Source organism: Pinus tabuliformis, chromosome J, assembly GCF_031772625.1.
Source record: "Pinus tabuliformis cultivar Carrire ecotype Pingquan chromosome J, CPIR1, whole genome shotgun sequence".
Lineage (NCBI taxonomy): Eukaryota > Viridiplantae > Streptophyta > Pinopsida > Pinales > Pinaceae > Pinus > Pinus tabuliformis.
In genome coordinates this window covers 614,739,553-614,762,443 of record NC_142295.1, presented here as the reverse complement: position 1 = coordinate 614,762,443, position 22,891 = coordinate 614,739,553, and the positions used below count along the sequence as shown (strand labels likewise).

The 22,891-nt window shown below is 39.9% G+C and overlaps 1 protein-coding gene across 5 annotated transcripts in view; it reads left to right on the top strand.

Moving 5' to 3' along the window:
- LOC149228455 (uncharacterized) overlaps positions 1–22,891 on the top strand; it is a 437,914-nt gene that overhangs the window by 90,058 nt on the left and 324,965 nt on the right. For all 5 annotated transcript variants that reach the window (XM_089378219.1, XM_089378217.1, XM_089378218.1 and 2 more), the window contains exon 4: positions 8,418–8,539. In XM_089378219.1, coding sequence (XP_089234345.1) covers positions 8,418–8,539 — 122 coding nt within the window. The remainder of the gene's footprint in view (positions 1–8,417; positions 8,540–22,891) is intronic.

Genomic DNA, 22,891 nt, shown 5'->3' with positions numbered 1-22,891 from the left:
CGCTTACTGCTTCTACCCCCTTCGAAAACCATCTTCCCCTCATCCGCTTTACCGTGTCCCTACCCCAACACCTGTGCCACTCATGTCGCGCCACGTTGCATAGCCGTTGCCCAATTAAATGCTTTCCTGACAGAATTACTGTTGGGCATTCAATTTGCCTTCTCGGGTAACCATTCCACTCCAATGGTCCTGCGCCAACCTCCAACAGAAATTGCTATCCTTGCTTAAAAACCTTGACCGTATTCTTTGTCCCTTTTACTAGTTTATTCTCCATAATTCCCAAGTTCTCTCTGCAAAGCGACCATTTCAAAAGATTTGCTGAAGCAGTTAAAATTGTTAGCATTCTGTTTCCCCTCCCCCAACAGCTCATAACCTCAAATTTTATTCTTGGTAAGCTTTTCCTTCCATCACTGTTAATTGTTCACTGATCTAATCATGCCTCCAAAGAGCAAGAACTAGGAAAACCCTATTAATCCACTAATCCCTCCATCCATAGATTTAGATCATATTCCTTTAGCTGATAGGGATTATAGAATCAGTGAAACACAGTGCGACTGTGAATTTTTGGAACTCTACTGTTGGATGGAAGACAAACATGCTGACAAAACAGATGAAATTGGACTCTGGGAGTCCAATCTTCCTCATTATATTTTCCCTCTGACCTTCCATGCCCCTGAATTCACCAGGAAATGCCAAGCCTGTTATGTTCCCAGCCAAAAAGCTATTATGACCCCATTTGGTGAAATCCTGTTTTCAATTACTGCCCAATCTATTAACCAGATGATGCTAGCACCCCCTGTGGAAAACAATGCCCCATTCTCCTTAGAAGCCCTCACCCAACTCTATTAGAAGCTTGATTTTGCTACAAGGGCCAAGATTTTTGAGATCTTCTTACTAGAAAATACCCAATTGCCAAAGAAGAATCCTCCATACCCTTTCTCAATCTTCCTTGATCAAGCTAAACAGATTATATCCATAATTTCATACATTTTGGGTTATTATTCTGATTAGTGGGTAGATGAGCCCATTCTAGGCTTCCTTTCCATTTTTTCCACAGATAGCAAACCATTTGTTTTGTTTAATTTCAGTCAATTCTTGGCCGATAACATTCATGAATAGTTTCTTAAATTTCCAACAGAACAAGTGTTTAACTACACTTCCATTTTAATCTCTATGTTTCTATATTATCAGACAGACAGGTTTAGTTTTGCTATGCAGAAGCTAGATGAAGAGGGAAGCCAGTAGCCTGTGATATTTTGGACTTCCTTAGTCATGAAAGAGTAGCAAGAATTCTCTTACAAATAATTCATTGAAGAGTTCGTTCACCCAACTATGAATATCCTAAACAACTCACCACAACCTAGGATCAGTGAAGACATCAAAAGGATTTTACATTTGACAGATCAGGCAAGGACTGGAGATTGGTATTTATACCAGAACTATACAGAAATAAGAGTTTATGGATACGAGCTAGCACCATATAAACTCCCAAAATACCTCCCCATAAGGATTTTTGCCCTAGAATACATCAGAGAAATGTTAAATTCAGATGATATTCATTTTGTGGTGGAAAAAAAGAAGTCCTAGTTTCGGATAAAGACACAGGTGGGCCCTTTCATATGCAACACCAGGTCAGCAGGAGAAGAGGCAGACAAAATTCTTAAGGAAATGAAATTCAGCCTAAGTTTCACATGGTCTTATGACCCTTGGGGTATCATTTCCAACCTGAGAGTAGAAAATAAAACTACTCCATATATCCATACCTCAAGGCCTGAGATAGAGAAATATGTGAACCAGTTGGAATGGGCAAAGAATGCATTGTAGGAAGTTGAAGAACAACTGTTTTCTACATCAAATTTACAGACTCCCACTCCTCAAGAGAAAACAAGTAAAAGACAGAGAGAGGAGGGATCATCATCAACAACAGGTAGTGAGGCCAAGGAGTTCAGGATCAGTTACAGGAAAAGAGCAAAGATGACTCCTAGGACAGATGTAGAAAAGGAGATAGAAGATCATGTTGCCATTATAATTGGAGAATCACCACCTTCAAGCAGCAAGTTTGTTACATCTCCTACTGGACCTTCAATATCACATGGTAAAAAAGAAACAGAGCTATCTTCCCAAGATGTCCAAGGAGAAAAGGAAAAGAGTGTTTTTGATAGGTACCGAGAGATCAAACTTAAGAATGAAATTCTTAAGAACAACACCTATAATCAGTTCTAGAAGCAGACTTCCAATTCACAGAGCAGATTATTATCAGTTTTTGATACAGAGCAGGGAAAGATGCAGATGGTCTTCCTTGAGTCCTAAATTCGACATCCAAAGACACCAGTAGACTACAAGAGCACATCATTTGAATTCAACACCAAAGATATCCATCCCATTGATCAAATGGAGATGCATAAACAAACTGGTTGGATGATTTCCTCTACATTAACTAATATTGCCATGTCACTGTCAAAGCTGTAGGTTTCATATGCAAACATTCAGTCCCAGTTGAAAATGGAAAAGGTATCTTCTTTAGCAAAAGACAACATGATTAAATCTTTGGAAGATTTGGTAGTCAAGATAGGATATGATCCTAAAGATATAAATGCTGCAGAGGAGATCATCAAGAAGAAAAATATGGACATTGTAGCATTGAGAAAGCAGCTGAAACTGCCAGCTACAGAGGATCCCTTGACTAAAGATATTGAAGAAAATGAAACACAGAAGGCTGACATGATGAAGCTAATCATAGAGCAGAATATTTAGATCAGACAGATGGAGGTAGAAATGGAGAAAATGATCAAAGAGAAAGAACAAAGTCAAAGGATGGCCATAGTCCCCTTGGATGCTATACCCATCACTCAGCTCCCAGCGACAGGAACAACAACAACAACAACTTCTTCGACTCAAACTATAAGCGCTAAACAGGTGACAAAGACACTGGAAAATATGTCAATCTAGTTAGAAGAAATTAAGACATTGCAGGGGTAGCTCAAAGCTCTACAAGAGCAAAAAACCAGAACTGAAGCTTCTCATATGGTTGAAGTACAGAAGTCACAAAGGTTGCTAAAAAGATTACAGAAGGTGGAGATGGTTAGAGCTTGGCCCAAGCCAAGGAAACTATTTGGATGGGTATTCTGGATTCCATGAATGAGATTTGGCCATGCATCCAAATTATTTTTGAACAGAAAGAACTGATACAAAAGGCCACTGAAACCATTGTTCAAGTAAGGGAAAAGCTGGGAGACATGCCTATAGAAGCCTCCAATATCATCAAATTCCTGAATTCAAAGACTAAATATGAACTTGAAGAATTAGGAATTAGTGACAGGACTGCCACCATCTTGGAAGTCAAGAAGGTTTTGACTAAAAGAAATCTCATTGATCAATTGGAGGAAAGGTGTGAAACACTAGAGCTAGGAGTGAACAGGTTTTTCAACAGGATTGAAGCTTTAATTCAGAAAGGATTGCCCAACATATATGTCATTAATGATAAACTCATTACTCAAGAAGATTATGTTTTAAAAATGAAGGAAGTGGCCAAAAGCAGTGTTAAATTTAGTGGTATAAAAGGCAGCATGACAGCCAGAGCATTCTTAGAGACAATGGGAAATGATTTCTTCATCTAGAATGAGGTAAAACATGTCTTCACAGTAAAACCAACATTTGCAAAGTATATTGAGGTTGATGAGATTTACTGAAGGGTAATTAAATTAACCATTCCAGATGAAAAAAGGTGGGAGGAACTATGTGATTTATTGGATTAAAGTAACTCAGATGCAGTAAGAATTATCAGCCAACACAACAGCCAACGCAACACAGTTATAGGCTGATTCAACAACCAAATCCATCAAAACAGAGCCACCTCTTCAGGCAGTTGTCCACCTTACTTATCATTATGCAAAAGATCGATTTTATTATTTAGGATAATGCTAATAATACACTGTCAATTGAGACAACGATTTTGTAATTATTTTGTAAATATTTTTATAAATACTTCACAATTTGAAGTATTAAGGGTTGATTGTTGAATATAATTTCCTCTGCAAATTGTAATTTTTCAAGTTGCTGGAAGCATCAATAATACGGGGACATTTTCATAGGATTCATGTGGTGTACGAAATGGTGATGTTCTTCTTCAGTTTATGTGTTTAATCATTGTCTTTTTTCTCAGTTATTTCTTAAAAGCTTTATTACATGACAAAAACTGTGATGAATAGGATATGTTATACAGAGCACCCTATTTTGGTTGTTAGTAATTTATATGTTTTCTGCTAAAGTCAAATTAAGGAATTCTTCATTGCTCCTTAGTTTCTATTGAATCTTACATTTCTTCTGTTTCATAATCCATTTAAAATTTTGAAAGATCCAACTAGTGCAACCTAGCTTGCCCTATGAAACTCCTTCAAAATTTGATGCAGATCCAGTTAATCTTTAGACTCCATAGCCCAATGGAATTATAACAATTTAATCAACCAAGCAATCCAATAAAAAAAAAACATTCAGTACAGTAATAACTAGCCTAAAATTCATATAAAACATAGCTAAATTCTACAGAGAGATCCCTCGCTGAAGTTGACAGGGCTAGATCCCAGCTTCCAAAGTGGTTTTGATGATGTCTTATGTGTTTACTCCCTCAACCTCAAAAATACAAAATGACAACACCTTTGATGCTAGGGTTGCGTTCTTGTCCTCCTCCTTGGTCTTCGTGCCACTCCCACTACTTCCATTGAGGTTGACCTTTACCAAGTCCCTCCTTAATTCCTCCTGTTGAAGGGCTGCCCACATCTCCCATGAAGGTAGTCTTTCCTTGCCCAATATACTTTGGACGAAGACTTGCCATTCATTCGAGACTCCATTTAGGGTCGTCTTTACCATCGCGGTAGACTGAGGAGTAGACCCCATTGCAGCAAGCTGGTCTCTGGTATCCTAAAGACGTTTAAGATAGGAGTTAACTCCTTCTCTCCTCTACATCAATGTTTGCTGCAACTTCTGTTCTAGGTACATCTTCCACTGTTTGGAAGAACCTTCATACAGTAAAGACAAAGCTTCCCACATCTCTCGGGCTGTATCCTTGCCTTGCAAGTGTGAGACCACATGATCTCGAACTCCATCGAGTATGAACCTCTTCGCCTTCCCCTGCTTGGCCTTGTACTTCTTCTTTTGATCATTTTCAGCAAGAACAACCACAACACTCTTGACGTAGGCTTCGAGATCGTACTCCTCTAGAATAACTAACATTCTGGTCTTCCATATGACATAGTTGGAAGCTCCTTCCAACTTGTCCTGATCTTTGAGCCCATGTGATGCCATCTCACCCAAACTATCGAATTGACTCCTCTAGTCACTGCTCAACACTAATCTGTTGCCTAGCAAGTGAAAAATTCGAACTTTTGGCGAGATAAGTCCTCCGAGGAGAAAATTCCCCTTGTATGTGTCTTCGCTCTTTTCCAACAGATTTCTGCCCCATAAGAAACTATGCCCTTCAAGCACTGCGTTGAGGCTCTTCATCACTCCCTTTGCCTCTGCAAGCTCAGAAATCATACCTCTTTGTCGACTCTCTCAGAGAGGGATTTCCTCAGAATCTCTGCTTCCCGACAAGGACTACGCAATCCCTTCAAGGGGATTTGAATTTCTACGAAGTGCAGCGTTTTCCCTCTCTGCTCAGCGCTAGATCTGCGCTTCCCTATTCCAAAATCAATCCTTTGATAACATGTGAAAATTCCTAATCCTCAAGGGACCCCTACTACAACAAATTTGAATCTACTTCACCTACTTGATTTTAATATACATTATCAAGTTATTCTCTGAATATTGAAGCAAATTACTTCTGCAACCTACACTACTTTAATATTTGATTACATGAAACAAAAAACTGAGCAAAGAACAAGATACATAGGACACAATTATTTTTGGACAAAATAGTCCCCGGAAAAACACAATGCGGGAAAACTGGTGCAGCAGCTCTGAGGGTTTTCTATTATTAAGTAGTAATTCTGAATACAAATGCTGGTAGCCCTCTCGACAAACCAGTGATAGAGAAAATACAATGGCGGAAAAACTGAGTGAGTTTTACCTCACTTCACTTGGCAGATTCTGGTTGATCCGACTGATCCGACAGCAAAACTAGCTAACCCTAGCTACTTTTGCGCTGGCTCTGCGTCAGCTCTGCACTGTCTCTTCTGCCCACTGCGTCAACTTTCTCGGTTGTTCCGACAGTTCCGGTTTTCTGTGTGGGGTGCAGCTTCAGCTTCTGCGCTGACCCTTCTAGCTCTGCGTTAGGCCTGTATGGGCCTAGACTGGCGCAGCGTCAGTCCTCTTAGCTGCTGTGCTGTCTCCAGTAGCTTCTCTGCGCCTTTCTGTCAGTACTCCCGAACTATCCCTGCCCCTCTACTACAGAATGATCACCTAGTTCGAATTTCTCAACTTCTTAGCCCTAGAAATCGAACTCTAGATCAATTCCTTCTCTCCGTGTGTTTTTCTAAATGAACCCAAGCCTACTTTTCTTGTTGAGACTTCAATAGCCGAGATGAAGTCTCTAATCAACAACTAAGATTAAAACTTGACTTGATCTGCCTTCTAGATCATTCTCACCCATATTTTTATTAATACCCATTAATATTTTAATTTTCCTAAGTTTAGACTTAGGAAACCCATTAAAAATATTAATTATTTTAATAAAATACAATCTGGGTGGAATTTCACCAAACGGTTTCTGGGTTCTTTAGAACTCATGTGCCTTAGCCTCTCCACCAATTTTCATGGCTAGAGCACATCCGATGCTGCGAAAAACTAACAGAATCTAGATTCTATCAATCACAAACAAACACATAGATTTTAAAGTCATATAATAGAAAGTAGATTATTAACTAATGGAATGAAATAGGTTATCTAGCAATTGTCAACAATAACTTGACCAAATAGTTATGTTTACAAAATAGGCTATCTACACATTGAATATGAAAACCAAAAGGTCCAAAACAATACGCTGAGCTAGTTGGTAAACACCTCTCTACAAAATAGGTATTCACCAATTGTGAAAGCACACATGTTGTCAAATGTTGTAGTTGTGGGGTAGCACCGCCATGCATGTTTTGCCACTCCTTGAGAAACAATGTTTTACCATTGCTTATATCAGGATCCTCATCACTAGTATTATCCTTCATTTTTCTCCTTTTGTCTAGCCTTTGTTTCAACCTCGATGCTCTAGGGACATTAATTGACACCGAGCAATTTTGATCAAGTTGACTAATCCAAGCCTTCAAATATTGTAGAAAAAACTTAACATGCTTCATCAGTGATTTTGGTTTGAGTGAAGGATACATTGTTGCTAAGGCCATTACAAAGGAGTTCAACAATCAACGTCACCAACACTAGGGTACATATAGGGCCTGGTGCTTTTTATTAAATGCCAATCACATACCCTCATACGTGATAGAATTCAATGAAATGCCGCAATCCCATTGATCCCGAAATCCTGAAAACTGTTAAGTCTGCTGAATTTTGCATGGAATATGAAATTTTATTTTCTCCATATGAAGTCTGATGAGGTTGGAAGTTGGAACCACTCTCAAACATCCTAAAACAATTAATGGTAATGTTTAAAATTTAAGTAAAAGGATAAAAAGGAAAGATAAAGGAAATGTAAACTTGAAATGCTTTAAAGAAGCAAAACTTTTTAGCTTCGGATGCTTTTGAAAATCAACATTCAAGATGAAATCCCAAGATGAAGTAGTAATGGAAGAAATCCTAGGCCATTATTGCCTACTCCCAGTGTTCAAGGTCAAGATGAAGCTGGTGATATAAGAGTTGTTGAGGTGCTGTGCTGTTATCTTGGAAACTATTTAAAAATGACCAGAAAGACTATGGCTCATGTATGACAGGACAATGGGTAAAGCAAGTCAAATGCATTTCCAAAGCTTAAAATTTCTATCTTTTGTTTTATTCTTTTGTTGAACTATCAGATTTCATCATATATTCCAGTAGGAATCATAGCTCTCATATATTTTTAATTCCATGCTTTTTAAAGGCTATTGTTTGAAATTCTAAGTAGCCTGCTTGGTTGACTGTTTCGATATTTTTGCTGGCTTTGCTTCATCAGTTCTTGATGCCAATTGATCTGTGAATCACAATATTTTTTGTAATATGGAGCTATATGTAACTCTGGTCTGTACCATAAGTGTGAAAATTCAACGGAGGTGAAAGTTCATGGAAATTTCTAAATAACAATTCAAGTTCATGATATAAATTTGCTCTTTTTTTAGTAGTGCGGTTCTTTATTTTCCTTCCCATTTGTCTGTGGTGTTTACATTAGTGGTTTTACAGTTTCATACTAAATTACCTATGTTACTTCAATTTATCTTCTTAAATGCATTAATATATTTTTCATGTAGCTAATTGGATATTTATTTTTTTGGTTTTGAAAGCAGATTGTCTCTTTCAACAACATTTGGAGGATCTCCAGTTGCTGCAGTGTCTCCTTTTTGCCTACTTGTGGCAAATATGAACACACTAATGGCACAGTTTCTGTTTGTCTTTCTTAGTGGAGCTGGTAGGTTGGGAAATCCAACCAGTTTTTCTGTGTAATTGAATTTTTATTGAAAATGATATGGCAACGCATATGTTCAATTGGGGCATTGTATTGCTATTTTTCAGTAATACGTCTCTGCTTTTGCACGGCATGTCATTAAGATGAACTTACCTTTAGTTGCTTTTGCTTGAGGAGTTTGGTCACAGAAGCTATTTTTCGCAGAAAGTGATTCCATGTGAATGAAAATTTGGAAGTTGTAAATTAAGAAATTTCGTTGCATAACAATTTCAGGAGGTATCATATTCCCTCCAATCCGTACTTTTACAGCAAAATCTAGCACCCTAGAGCAAAGCCTCATTGGGCAACCTAGATCAAGTGCAACAATGGGAGTGTCACCACTGTCACCTCAGCAACAACTCCCCTCGTTTTAGTGATGGATACAATCCAACACAAGGGAGCCTTCCCTAGTTAATCTCATGGATCAGATAACCCAATTACCTTAAGCTGAGTGCCCCCTAAGGGTTCTACAATGATTTCCACTCAAGGACAAGAATATGAATTAGGGTTTAGGGTGGATTAGAGAGCAACTTCAAGATTTGAGTTCAAAGGTTCCTATGGGTCAATCTAAAGGCTTAGGTCAACCAATAGAAACTCAAATAGGTTCCCAAACACACACAATCAAGAAATTGCACATGGCTGTCATAAATTAGTTCTTTAAATCAGAATTTGCGGCAGGAAGTGCAATTGTTTATAACATCGACAAATTTAGCCCCATAAACTATGATAATAAAATGTAAAAAGAAAACTAAAGTTTTCAATAAATAAGATAATAAATTACAACAATCTTCTATGGATAAAACGACATGTACAACACTTAAACCCTAGATGTCAACCCTAATTAATTGCTGGAAATTGCACATAAAATGTAACTTTTACTTATCTAATCAATTCCTAACCCTATGAAATCAGTGTTCAAGTCAATAATTGCTGGAAATGTATTATTTCGCTGTAAATAAACCCTATTTTACCCTAGGACGAAATAAAAAATGAATTATGGTTTCAAGGATTGTAACAAGAGAGGGAACTAGTGCCTACACAATAGGAGTCTATGAACATAGAAGCTTAGGGTAACTTTTAGAGTAGACTTGAGATTCAAAAGAACAGGGACAAGTTAACATATTTACCCTAGGGTTTGAGTCAAGAAGGGTCAGTTTAACAAGGATCATGAAACAAATGTCATGTTGACATGCTTGATATATGCATCATCCATCCAATAACTGTAATGTCCCATTTTCCGGACATTGGGGAAGGAGAGCATCTCAGTAGTCTGGGCTACAAATTAAAATTAATGATAGGCTACAAGAGAATTAATTAATTAAAACTGAAAAGAAAGAGAATATTAAAATGTCACTTTATTTAATAAAAGAAAAGTGGTCCATGGTATTCGGATGACCCATGGCATTGTTCATGGTATTACGATAATCCATCATAATAAAAAGAGAAGCATGAGCTCATAGGGGATGGTGTGAATGATTTGGTGAATTGTTTCTGTGGCTTTTTAAGCATTTGTATGCAGTGATGATAATATCGCCGAGATATTGGAGATTTTCAGAAACATCGCGATATTTTTGGCGAGCTGAAATATCGCCGAGAAAATATCGCGATATTTCCTCTCCCGAAAATATTGTGATATTTCCGAGAAATCGCTGGTATCTCGGCAAACTATTGCGTGACGATAGAAAATATCTTCGCACAGGCTAGGCCGCGGCTAGAAAAGGGAAATTTCTCATTTTTTTCCTCATTTTGGTTTCGGAGTGTTGGAGAAGAAAGGGGAAGAGCTTTGTGGTGGTTGTTAAGGGGGGATTGAGGATCAAACAACCATTATCACCACCAACTAAGAATTTTTTGTGGATCAAAGATTGAAGAACAATGAGACAAACTTCATTTCTTCCATTAATAGGTATGTTCTTAAAAACCCAATGTTAATGATTTTTTTCATAGATTTAGGGTTATGCTTGCTTGCCTCTTTGCTTGCCAACATTTTGTTTTGTTTTGTTTGTTTGTTTTTCCATTTGCTATGGATTTCATGCCCATGAGCCAATTCAAGGGTTTTCTCCATATTTGGACAACAAACTCCATTTCTTTTTTTAACTTTCTTATGCACCCTCTTATTGCCATTTTTCATTGAATTCAATTTGCAAATAATGTAGAAAAAAATTTATTTTTTAAAATGAGGTGGTTATTACTTATTATTTTTTGTGTATTGGTGTTTAAACTTTAATCATTAATCCCATTTTTTTTTTTGGTCAGTGCCCTAGGTTTGAATTAGCTCACTACAAATATGGCGAAAGCCTTGGACCCATTTTTGGAGTATGGGGAGCTTGATGGTGGTGCAAATCAGGCATATCTATCATGCAAATTGTGTGGGACCAGGATGATTGGAGGCATTATGCGATTGAAATACCATCTCACTAGACTCCATGGACATGATGTTGGGCTTTGTACAGTTTCTAGTGCGGAACTTATACAAAAAGCTCTTGAAGCAATTGATGAAAAAGACAAAAAGAAGGAAGAGGTAGAAAGAAACAAGGCTGAATGTGCAGGTAGATCTTTCGGGATATCTTCTTCTGATTTTGAGGCTAAGGGTAGTGGGAGGGGCTCCACAGTGTCACCTGCTACTGCTAGTACTAATGTTACTAGGAGTGGGAGGTCATCATTTTTTGTTCCACGAATAGGACATGGAGCACAACCTTCCATAAAATCAATTGTTAAAAAAAGGGAGAAGCAAAAACAGATAGAATTATTGGGAGGTGTCTTTTCTGGAGCGACTTACCTCTCAACATCACCAAAACCAATCCATTTTGGCAGATGCCATTGCTGTTGTGGACCCATGGTAAAAAAGTGCTACATATGAGGAGTTGTGGGGGCCAACCTTCAAGCAGAAAAGCAGGACATCAATTCTAGATTGGTGGAGTTGAAATAGACATGGGAAGTGTTTGGATGCACAAGGATGTCTAATGGTTGGACAGATAGGAAGGGTAGGGCCCTTCTAAATTTCTTGGTACATTGTTCTAAAGGTACCATGTTTATTAAATCAGTGGATGCATCAACACATATGAAAGATGCAACAATGATATGTGAGTTGTTAGATGGGTTCATCTGGGAGATTGGTGTGCAGAATGTGGTGCAAGTCATAACAGATAATGCAACTAATTATGTGTCTGCCGACAGGATGCTTATGGAGAGGCACCGCACATTGTTCTGGACTCCGTGTGCAACACATTGTATCGATTTGCTGCTTGAGGATATGGGGAAACTCTCCTTCATCAAGGAGGTGATTGATATGGCTAGGAGTGTCCCCAAGTTTATTTATAACCATGCTTTTGTTCTTAGCCTCATGAGGAGATACACTAGAAACAAGGAGTTGCGACGTCCTGCAATCACATGTTTTGCCACCAACTTTATTACTCTTTAGTCTTTACTTTGATGCCAGTTTGAGTTGAAGCAAATGTTTGTTTCTGATGAGTGGCATGATTGTAGACTTAGCAGGAGACAATATGGGAAAGCTATTGCAAAAATGGTGTAAATTGACACATTTTGGCAGGGAGTAGAAGAAGTGTGCTTAGTTAGTGAACCTATAATAAAGGTTCTGAGATTGGTAGATGGGGACAAGCCTGCGATGGCTTATTTGTATGAGGCCATGGATAGGGCCAAGGAGGCCCTTCATTTTTATTATGTAGACAAGGGTTCTGCTGGGCTTCATAGACATATGATGTTATGGGATGTGATTCATAGTCAATGGATAGGGATGCTTCATCGACCCATTCATGCAGTAACACTCTTCCTCAACCCCGCATTTTCATACAAATGCACCTTTGATTTTGATGGTGAGGTGATGGAAGGGCTACATCCCTGTATTCAGAGGATGGTACCTGATCTTGAGCTTCATTGTAAAATCAATCGCGAGATACAATTTTATTGGGATTATGTTTGCCTATTTGGCTTTGTTTATTCTATAAAAGGTAAAGGACTCTCTTCATGCCACGTAAGTGACAAGTCATCGCTTATTATAATTTACTTATTTATAATTCTAGATTTTAAAAATTCAATTATGTAACTTTTATTAGAAAGTTTAATTATGTTTTAAGTTTTTGACATTTTATTTCTTTATTTTGTTGTAGATATTTGGTGGGGAAGCTATGGTGCAAGGGCACCAAATTTGCAGAAATTGGCCATAAGAATCTTGAGTCAAACATGTAGCTCTTCAGGGTGTGAGCGCAATTAGAGTGTATTTGAGAAAATACATTCAAAAAAGCGTAACAGGTATAACTTTGAGCTTCAACCTTTAGTTGAGCAATTACATTTATTGTAATTTTAAATTTTAAATTTATGATCTTCAAGTGTAAAGAGTCTAGAGTCAAGACTCATTAGCTTTTTTGACAGTCTTATAGGTTGGAGTTCTCACGCCTCAATGATTTAGTGTATGTGCATTACAATATTCGACTTCGAGTGAAGCAAATAGAAGCACCAATGGATCCAGATGCCATTTACTTAGACAATATTGATGTATGGTCTCAGTGGAGGGTGGAGTCTGAGGTGCCCATCTTAGAGGAGTTACCTTCATGGTTAGAGCCAGAGGATCCATTAGAACAGGGGCAACAAGAGGAGGAGGAGACTATGGGAGCATCAACATCAACACCATCTACTATAGATATAGGAGAGAACGACTCCATACCTAGCACTCATTATTTGACATGAGGTGCAGGGGCAGGGCCTTCTACTGCTAGGGGCAGGCCTGACAAATGACCCATTATGTTTTCCCGTAAAAAGGGGAGAGGGCACTGATTCCAGATAGCTAGCTACTAGTTCTATTTGTTTTGCTACATATAACTCATGATGATGAGATACTTCTATATATGTGATGTTATTTTGTATTGGTTCTCCACATTTGAGTCCTTGATGGGACAATTATCAGGGATCAACAGGATTTGGTATCGCCTTTGATGTATCATTTTTATTTTACATCATATATATCAGTGCTTTCTTCATATTTATTTGCCAATGTGTTTATTTCATGTTGTTATTGCTTTATATGTTTAAAAATCTGAAAAAAATGAATATAGTATGCATTTTATGCTTGTCGATATTTGTTGATATTTTGCCAATATTTTTGCTGATATTGCCGATAAGATGTTTTCTGGACCCTTGCTGATATTTTTTCGATAACGATATTTTCAACACTGTTTGTATGAGAGTTGGTAAACACTAGTGTAGATCTTCATAAGTGAGACTATCCTCCCTAGGGATATTACAGTAAAACTAGTTTTAGAGGTGAAACATCCACCCTAGCTAATTTGAAGGGGGAATCATTTCAGATTCTCCATTAGCACTTAACGAACGAAGGAAGTTCCAATTGCAGTAGTTTCCAGGACAAGGAATTATATTGGCAGCAACTCACATCACCATTAGCCAACCAAGTTTACAGTAAATCGATTTTTGCATTTAGTAGAGGCCATTGTTAGCATTTAATTTCTTATTAAAATAGATAAAATAACTAGTTGAGCTTATCGATGCATATCTTTGCCTTCGGTTGATTTATTTTATATTCTGTGGCATTTTTATGTGGAATTTATTTGTGGAAATTTCCAAAGAAAATATGAAGCGAAAATTTATCGAAATTTTATAAAATATTTTAAGAGGATATCACAGTGGTATTTGTTACCCACTATTTTGTGGGTGATATCATTAGGAGAAAATGTTTCTCCAAGATGGTCTTCAGCTGGCAGCCAACAACCCCTTGCAGCCACCAACTAGCTCGTTGTGCCACTTCTTCGCCACTTGAGCCAACCATGTGGTCCCTCACTCATTGGCCATGATCATATGTTTGAAGGTGGGCCTCCCGAACCTAAAGGTATGCCTTCTCATTTGGTAATTGAGTATTGTAGTTTGCTTATCATGGACACTTCCGAGCATGGATTAATGGGGGGATTCAGTGGAAAGAATGGGCTAGGTATGTCGTCTTGTCCCCTAGACCCCTTTGCGATGTTAACCTTGGATTTTAGTCTCGTGGGATCTCTTTTACTGACCATTTGGATTTAGGGATGATACTTCATGGGAAACCTTGATTTTAATTTTTTTTTGCGTGGTCCTGCTCCCTCATCCACATATATTGCCCCTTTTCCAATCATTATAACCCCATTCATCATTTCTCCCACCTGGGTCCACATTCCTCCACTGGGTGCACATAGGGTTAGCTTTCCCCTTTTCCTTGCCCACACCTTGGGTCAGGCTTGGAATGATGCCCTGAAGGTTGATGCAGTTGAAAAAAAAAAGCAAAAGTATAATTGGGCACATTCAACAGGAAAATATACCACAAAATGCAAAAGATGGTCGGGACAAGCACATTTACCACGTGGGAAAAATCCAATACATGAGCTCTACCCCATCATCATGGCCATCACCCTGGTTCCTATAGGCCCTAGATGAGCCTCCTCTATCGTTCTAGGAACCCATGATTGTCTCAACCCCTAGTGGGCAATCAACCGCCCTACCTTAAAAGGTGCATCCATTGCTACATCTCACACATCAAGCTCTTACCCCTTGAGCCTCGAGCAGTTAATTAAAGAAAAATCATAAAAGGAAAAAGACATATAAAGAAGGGTGGAAAAATCAAGGCCGAGCCACCTCATGTACCATGATTGCTCCCTCTTATACATTATATACCCAAGTGTGGGCTTCCCTTTTACTAGCTACCCTTGTATCCCAACATGTGACCTAGGGCTGCCCCTTTTCATTCCCTACTCCATTCATCTTTTTATCACATGCCACCATCTTTTAAAGGATGTACTTTGGACATATTATCCCCTTTAGAAGTAGAAACCACCTAATGGGATACTTGGTTAGCCCCATTTGGAGATTGGAGACATTAGCACATGCCAAAGCCCATTATGGAAGGGCATGCCGTTTTGAAGTCCCCACTTTTTGTCTATGGTTTTAAGCTCTTTTACTCGATTTCCTTGATGACTTGTTGTATTGGAAGGCAAGGGGACGCATTGGATCTTATGCGGAATTGCAGGTAGTCTCCATCTTGGGTTTGGCCTCCCTATACGTGGTCCTAACCCCCAGAGGGCTACATTGACACATGTAGGGTGTGTGTTGAGAGCCATGGACCTCCACAATAGTAGACAACACTCCATGGATCCCCAGAGATGTTCAGAGATTACTCGAGATTCACCTATTGGACGAGAAAGATGCACCCGGTTCACCTTTGTCCGGCCAACCTATTAAAATTGGCAGCTAGGGCCAAACTCCATGTGGGTCATCTTATTTATGGCAACTAATATTTTTCTTGGATCCCTCTCATCGAGAGGTGTAGGATTGATCTAAAGATCATCTGATTTCGATAAGTATTCATGGAGTTATGAATTTATTTGTGTTATAAGACAATTCGTCAAGGTCGGCCAGCAACCAAATAAACCCTTCATGTGCTCAACGTTTTAGTATAAAAGGAGATGACTTGAGAGTCATTTTACACACAACTTCTCTCTTGATTTCTCTCCACTTGTCTTGGGTTTTAGTGTGAGAAATCTAGGAGGAAGAAGCCCTAATGCTGCCCTATGGAGAAGCCCTAACGCTGCCCTGTGGAGAAGCCCTAACGCTGCCCTATGGAGAAGAGCTAACGATGCCCTATGGAGAACCCTAATGCTGCCCTATGGAGAAGCCCTAATGCCGCCCTATGGAGAAGAGTTAACGTTGCCCTATGGTGAAGCCCTAATATTGCCCTATGGAGAAGAGCTAACGTTGCCCTATGGAGAAGCCCTAACGTTGCCGTATGAAGAAGCCCTAACACTGCCTTATGGAGAAGCCCTAAACGTTGGTCTATCCTACCCTAGCCGCAAGCCACTTCAAGTGACCAAATTGTTGGATGGAGGGCCAAGGATTTAGGGCCGAGAGGGCAGGTTGTAAGGCTGAGTAGATGAGGAACTAAACACTGGAAATTAAGTGACTGTTTGGGCACATTGAGGAGACCGAAAGCTACAACAAGCATGGTGCTGCAAAATTGTGACAACAACATGGTATAACAATGCAAATTGGGACAGCAAGCATGGTGTTACAAATTGGGACAACAAGCATGGTACAACAATGCAAATTGGGACAACAAGCATGGTGCTGCAAAATTGGGACAGCAACATGGTACAACAATGCAAATTGGGACATCAAGCATGGTGGTGCAAATTGGGACAACAAGCATGGTACAACAATGCTTCAATGGGACAACAACAGACATGGTGCTGCAAGGGACAACAGCAAGACATGGTGTTGCAGACATGGTGTTGCAAGGGACAACAACAATGTCTTGGTGTTGCGATAACAATTGGGACAATAGCAAGACATGGTGCTGCAATAACAATTGGGAGAACAACAAGACATGGTGCTGCAATAGCAATTGGGACAGCAACAAGACATGGTGCTGCAATAGCAATTGGGACAGCAGCAAGACATGGTGCTGCAATAGCAATTGGGACAACAGCAAGACATAGTGCTGCAATAGCAATTGGGACAACAACAAGACATAGTGTTGCAATAGCAATTGGGACAACAGTATGGTAAGCAAGGTGCAACAAGCACATGGTGGCAAAACAAGGTGTAGCAATGGCACATGATGGTATAGTGATGGGTACTGTCATGATTAATGAAGCATGATAAGATGCAACATTGTGATGATGGGTGCAGCATGGTGCAACACGGTGAGGTGCAACATGATGACGAGATGCAGCACGATGATAGGTGAAGGAGTCACCTTGGAGAATCAACTGAAGTAGCATGTCTTCAACTGATCTCATGTATCATCTTCTTAGAGATGATCTATGCTCTTATCTTGATAACTCAAAGTGTTGACTTCTGTTGTAAATGTACTATCTCTCTCTCTATGTGCTGAACTATTAAAGAACATATAAGAAGAATTGATCAAGGGTTTCCCCACATTGGGGTTTGTCCTTGGCTAGCGCCACATCTTGTGTTCTCTTGTCTTGGCTTGTCTTCTGCAATTTATGTTTATGTTCTATCTGCAGTTTACTTTAATGTTGATGTGATTGCTAATCTGGGAAAGATATTGAGCTAACTGTGAAAATTGAAATAAACTGCTCTAAGCATAGAACATACCTAAAATTAACATGGTATCAGAGCTGAGGTGAAGACAAAGCCCAAGCAAGAGTGAAAGAGCAATCACCGAAGACAGTTGGGAAAGAACAAAAGGATTAGTGGATTCCTCATCCCTCTTCAAATTCACCGGAGGTGAAATCGAAGCAGAGAACATTATCATAATGGCGCAGCATAAGCTTCTGATGGCCTACCTAAATATCACTTCAATGGGAAGTTCGGATCTAAGGGTGAAAAGAAAGGTAGATGCCTTGGTTGCAATAAGTTCGGCCATTATGCGAAGGAGTGTACGAATGGCAGGGACACATCACTTGATGATGATAACAATCATTCTAGAGACATGATCAGAGGAATGACAGGTAATGCAGGTAATGGCCGAATCTTCAAAGAAAGCAAGGAACCCCAGGTATGAAGAATCAAATGTTGTTTCTGATAAGATAAAGAAGCGTTATCTTGTATTGGCCCTCTCCTTCAAATTCTTTGGGAATTTGGCTTATTGATTGTAGTGCTCCAAAGCACTTCAACGGATAGAAGGGTGCTCTCTCTAATTTGGTAGAGATGGAAACAATCGTGGGATTATACTTGGAGCCAATGCCACCTATCTCGGAAAGGGTGTAGGAAATGTTACCCCTTAATTGAACGACGATAACCTGATTCATTTACAGAATCTATTTTATGTACCTGATCGCAAGAAGAACCTGGTGTCCATTTCGGCAATGGAAGTCAAAGGTTTCAAGGTGGCATTCATCGATGGAAAGGTACGTGTTTGAAAATAGAATTTTCAAAGATGCTTTTACTCGTGGGTTCAGGATTGGAAATTTGTACCAAGTTGCAGGATGGTCCATTAGGGACCATGTCAGTTGACACATCTCATCTATAGCACCGGAGGTCTATTATGGGGCCCTACCCGATGTGAGTCAGATGGTAACAGGGATGCTTGAATTCAAGAAGAGCATGAAGGTACATGTCTGAGATGTACCGAAGGAAAATCTTACAAGGGGACCATTCCCCTCATGTAGCAAGTCCACATGTTTGGAACAACACGAGGGGTTTGAGATTCATGATTGGGAATCTCATGTGTGCAGGTGGAAGAAAGCCCTCTATGGCTTGAAGCAAAACACCCCGGGATTAGTATGAGAGGATTGATAGCTGTCAGATGAAGCTGAGATTCACTAAGAGTGAAGTCGATCCAAACCATTGTTTGAAGGTTGCGGATAATAGACCTCTCATACCGGCACCTTCTGAGAACGACCTATCTCTGATAGGTGCAGACCCTCTCACTTGCAGAAGTAAGAGGGAGTTGGATTCCGAATGTGGAATGGTAAACTGCAAGCCTGTGACTACCTCGAGGATCTTAACTTTCAGAAGTTATATGGTGATGATGCCGGACCAGATTGGGGAAATGCCTCTGAGTTTCACAAACTCATTTGCATTGATGTTCTTGGTGAATATCCATCAGGATATTTGTTTTGTAGTTAGCATGGTGAGCTCATATTTGGTTGAGCCTCACTGGATTGGTGTCAAGAATCTTCTGAGATATCTTCGTGGCACAATCTCTCATGGATTGAGATACACTGCCGGAAATATGAAACTGCATGATTATTCGAATGCTGATTGGGCAGGCAGTGTGGAGGATCACTAGAGCACTTCTTAGTGCTCGTTCTCTTTGGATTCTGCTTCGATATCATGGATGAGTAGGAAGCAGAAGTTGGTTGCTATAAGCACTGTCGAGACCGAATACATAGCTACGAGTATGATCTTCTGTGAAGCTGCCTGGTTGCGGAAGCTCTTCAGTGAGTTGTTTGTACACATGATGAATACCACTGTGATTCTCTGTGACAACCAGGGGGATTCGATTGTTGAGGAATCTCATATTCGATGATTGCTCTAGTAGATAGACATTAGATACTACCTTATTTGGCATATGGTAAACCGATGAGCGAGGAGGCTCCATCGCATTGAGATTGATATACAAGTCGCAAACATTTTTGTCAAAGCCCTGGGGAAAGGTCAAATCTGTGACTTTCTCGAATGACTTGGAGTCGTTGAGAGACCTTTATATAAGGGTCCTGCATGTTGCATGCATTGAGCTTTGGGAGCTCTGGGGGGCTTGTGGTACTTACTAGAGCAACACACGACCATAGGGCGACTCACCCTCCCCTAATGGTGTGCTGTGTATAGGGTGAATAGCTCAGCCTTCCTTGTGGTACCTGGAGGCGACTTTGGGACAGGATGATTCGTTCTCCTGTGAGCCAGGATGATTCATTCTCTTGTGAGCTAGGATGATTAGTTCTTCTGTGGGATAGGAAGTACCTCTCATTTGATCAATGAGTAGGGAAATAGAGTTAGGGACCATAGTAGTACTCTTGATAGACGCATCATTGTATTTATCGTACTCCCTATGCTAGGATGACCTCCAACTAATCTGGGATCAGTATGAGTGGTTTGAGACACTCTCTTGTGATATTGATCTGGGATCAATAAAACTGACTTCGGGTCAGTAAGAGTGGTATGACTCACTCTCTTCATATGAAATTGACTTCGGGTCAGCAGAGAATGGTATGAGACATTCTTGATCAATTCTTCTTCTTCATGGTTCAGTAGAGCAGAACTGAGCAGAGCAGAGCTCAGTAGAGCAGAACTGAGCAGAGCCCAGTAAAGCAGAGCAGTGTTGGGCACTGATGGCAGAGATAGTACAGTCGGACATATGGATCAACAGATGGAGTTCTCCCTAGTTGAGAGGGAGTGTTAAAATTGGCAACTAGGGCCAAACTCCATGTGGGTCATCTTATTTATGGCAGTTGATATTTTTCTTGGACCCCTCTCATTGAGAGGTGTAGGATTGATCTAAAGATCATCTGATTCCAACAAGTATTCATGGAGTTATGAATTTATTTGTGTTATAAGACAATTTGTCAAGGTCGACCAACAACCAAAAAAACCCCTCATGTGCTCAACGTTTTAGTATAAAAGGAGATGACTTGAGAGTCATTTTACACAACTTCTCTCTTGATTTCTCTCCACTTGTCTTGGGTTTTAGTGTGAGAGAAATCTAGGAGGAAGAAGCCCTAACACTGTCCTATGGGGGAGCCTTAACGCTGCCCTATGGAGAAGAGCTAACGCTTCCCTATGGAGAAGCCTTAACACTGCCCTATGGAGAAGAGCTAACGCTGCCCTATGGAGAAGCCCTAGCACTGCCCTATGGAGAAGAGCTAACGTTGCCCTATGAAGAAGAGCTAACGCTGCCCTATGAAGAAGCCCTAATGCTGCCTTATGGAGAAGCCGTAAACATTGGTCTATCCTGCCCTAGCCGCAGGTCCATGATGCCCTAGCCACAGGCCACTTCAAGTGACTGAATTGTTGGATGGAGGGCCAAGGATTTAGGGCCGAGAGGGCAAGTTGCAAGGCCGAGTAGACGAGGAACTAAACACTAAAAATTAAGTGACTGTTTGGGCACGTTGAGGACACCGAAAGCTACAACAAGCATGGTGTTGCAAAATTGGGACAACAGCATGGTACAACAATGCAAATTGGGACAACAAGCATGGTGCTGCAAATTGGGACAACTAGCATGGTACAACAATGCAAATTGGGACAACAACATGGTACAACAATGCAAATTGGGACAACAAGCATGGTGCTGCAAATTGGGACAACTAGCATGGTACAACAATGCAAATTGGGACAACAAGCATGGTGCTGCAAAATTGGGACAACAATATGGTACAACAATACAAATTGGGACAACAAGCATGGTGTTGCAAATTGGGACAACAAGCATGGTAGATTAATGCTTCAATGGGACAACAATAGACATGGTGCTGCAAGGGACAACAACAAGACATGGTGCTGCAATAAAAATTGGGACAACAACAAGACATAGTGCTGCAATAGCAATTGGGACAACAACAAGACATGGTGCTGCAATAGCAATTGGGACAGCAACAAGACATAGTGCTGCAATAGCAATTGGGACAGCAGTATGGTAAGCAAGGTGCAACAAGCACATGGTGGCAAAACAAGGTGCAACAATGGCACATGATGGTACATGATATGGTACAGTGATGGGTACTGTCATGATTGATGAAGCATGATAAGATGCAACATTGTGATGATGGGTGCAACATGGTGCAGCACGGTGAGGTGCAACATGATGACGAGATGCAACACGATGATAGGTGAAGGAGTCACCTTGGAGAATTAGTTGAAGCAACATGTCTTCAACTGATCTCATGTATCATCTTCGTAGAGATGATCTATGCTCTTATCTAGATAAGTCAAAGTGTTGACTTCTGTTGTAAATGTACTATCTCTCTCTCCCTCTACTAAACTATTGAAGAACATATAAGAAGAATTGATCAAGGGTTTCCCCACATTGGGGTTTGTCCCTGGCTAGCGCCACATCTTGTGTCCTCTTGTCTTGGCTTGTCTTCTGCGATTTATGTTTATGTTCTATCTGCAGTTTACTTTAATGTTGATGAGATTGCTAATCTGGGAAAGATATTGAGCTAACTGTGAAAATTGAAATAAATTGCTCTAAGCATAGAACATACCTAAAATTAACACAACCCCATAGTTGTACCATGCACTTGGCAAATGACCTAGGACTCGTATGCCGTTGTGGCATCACTTACACCGTAATCTGAGCCCTTACAGATTGTCTACAGGCATCTTTGGTTTACTTGGAGACCCATAAGGTTACTTGTGTGCCCTCACAACCATTGTCAGCACCACAGGTTTATTATGTGGAGAACAAGGGGCCAACCCCCTGTCCATTTCTTTTGGAAGTCCAATTCATCATTTTGGCACTTATGGACTTCATCAGGCCTCTTAGAGAGCCCAACAACATGCATTATTGATTATTCGACCTCTTGGGATGCTTATTATGTTGTTTATGAACTATAGTTTGGTGGGCTTGTCACCAAAAGATAGTTATTTGCACATTATTTTAGTTGATGGGCTAATGTAGGCTCAAGTTAGATAATTCAAACTCCTAATGAGTGTATAAATAGGAGAGACATGAATTATTTTGATGATCACTTGGATTGGATCTTTCTCTCTTTGGAGAATTTCGCATTTCCTTCTTGGTGGACGAAATTGGAGGATGGATGAATTTGATGTTGGGATTGCATTTTCTTATCTTGGAGCTTCCTAATTGGAAAATGTATTGATGGTTGGATATATTCTGTTAAAATTGGCAACCAGGGCAAAACT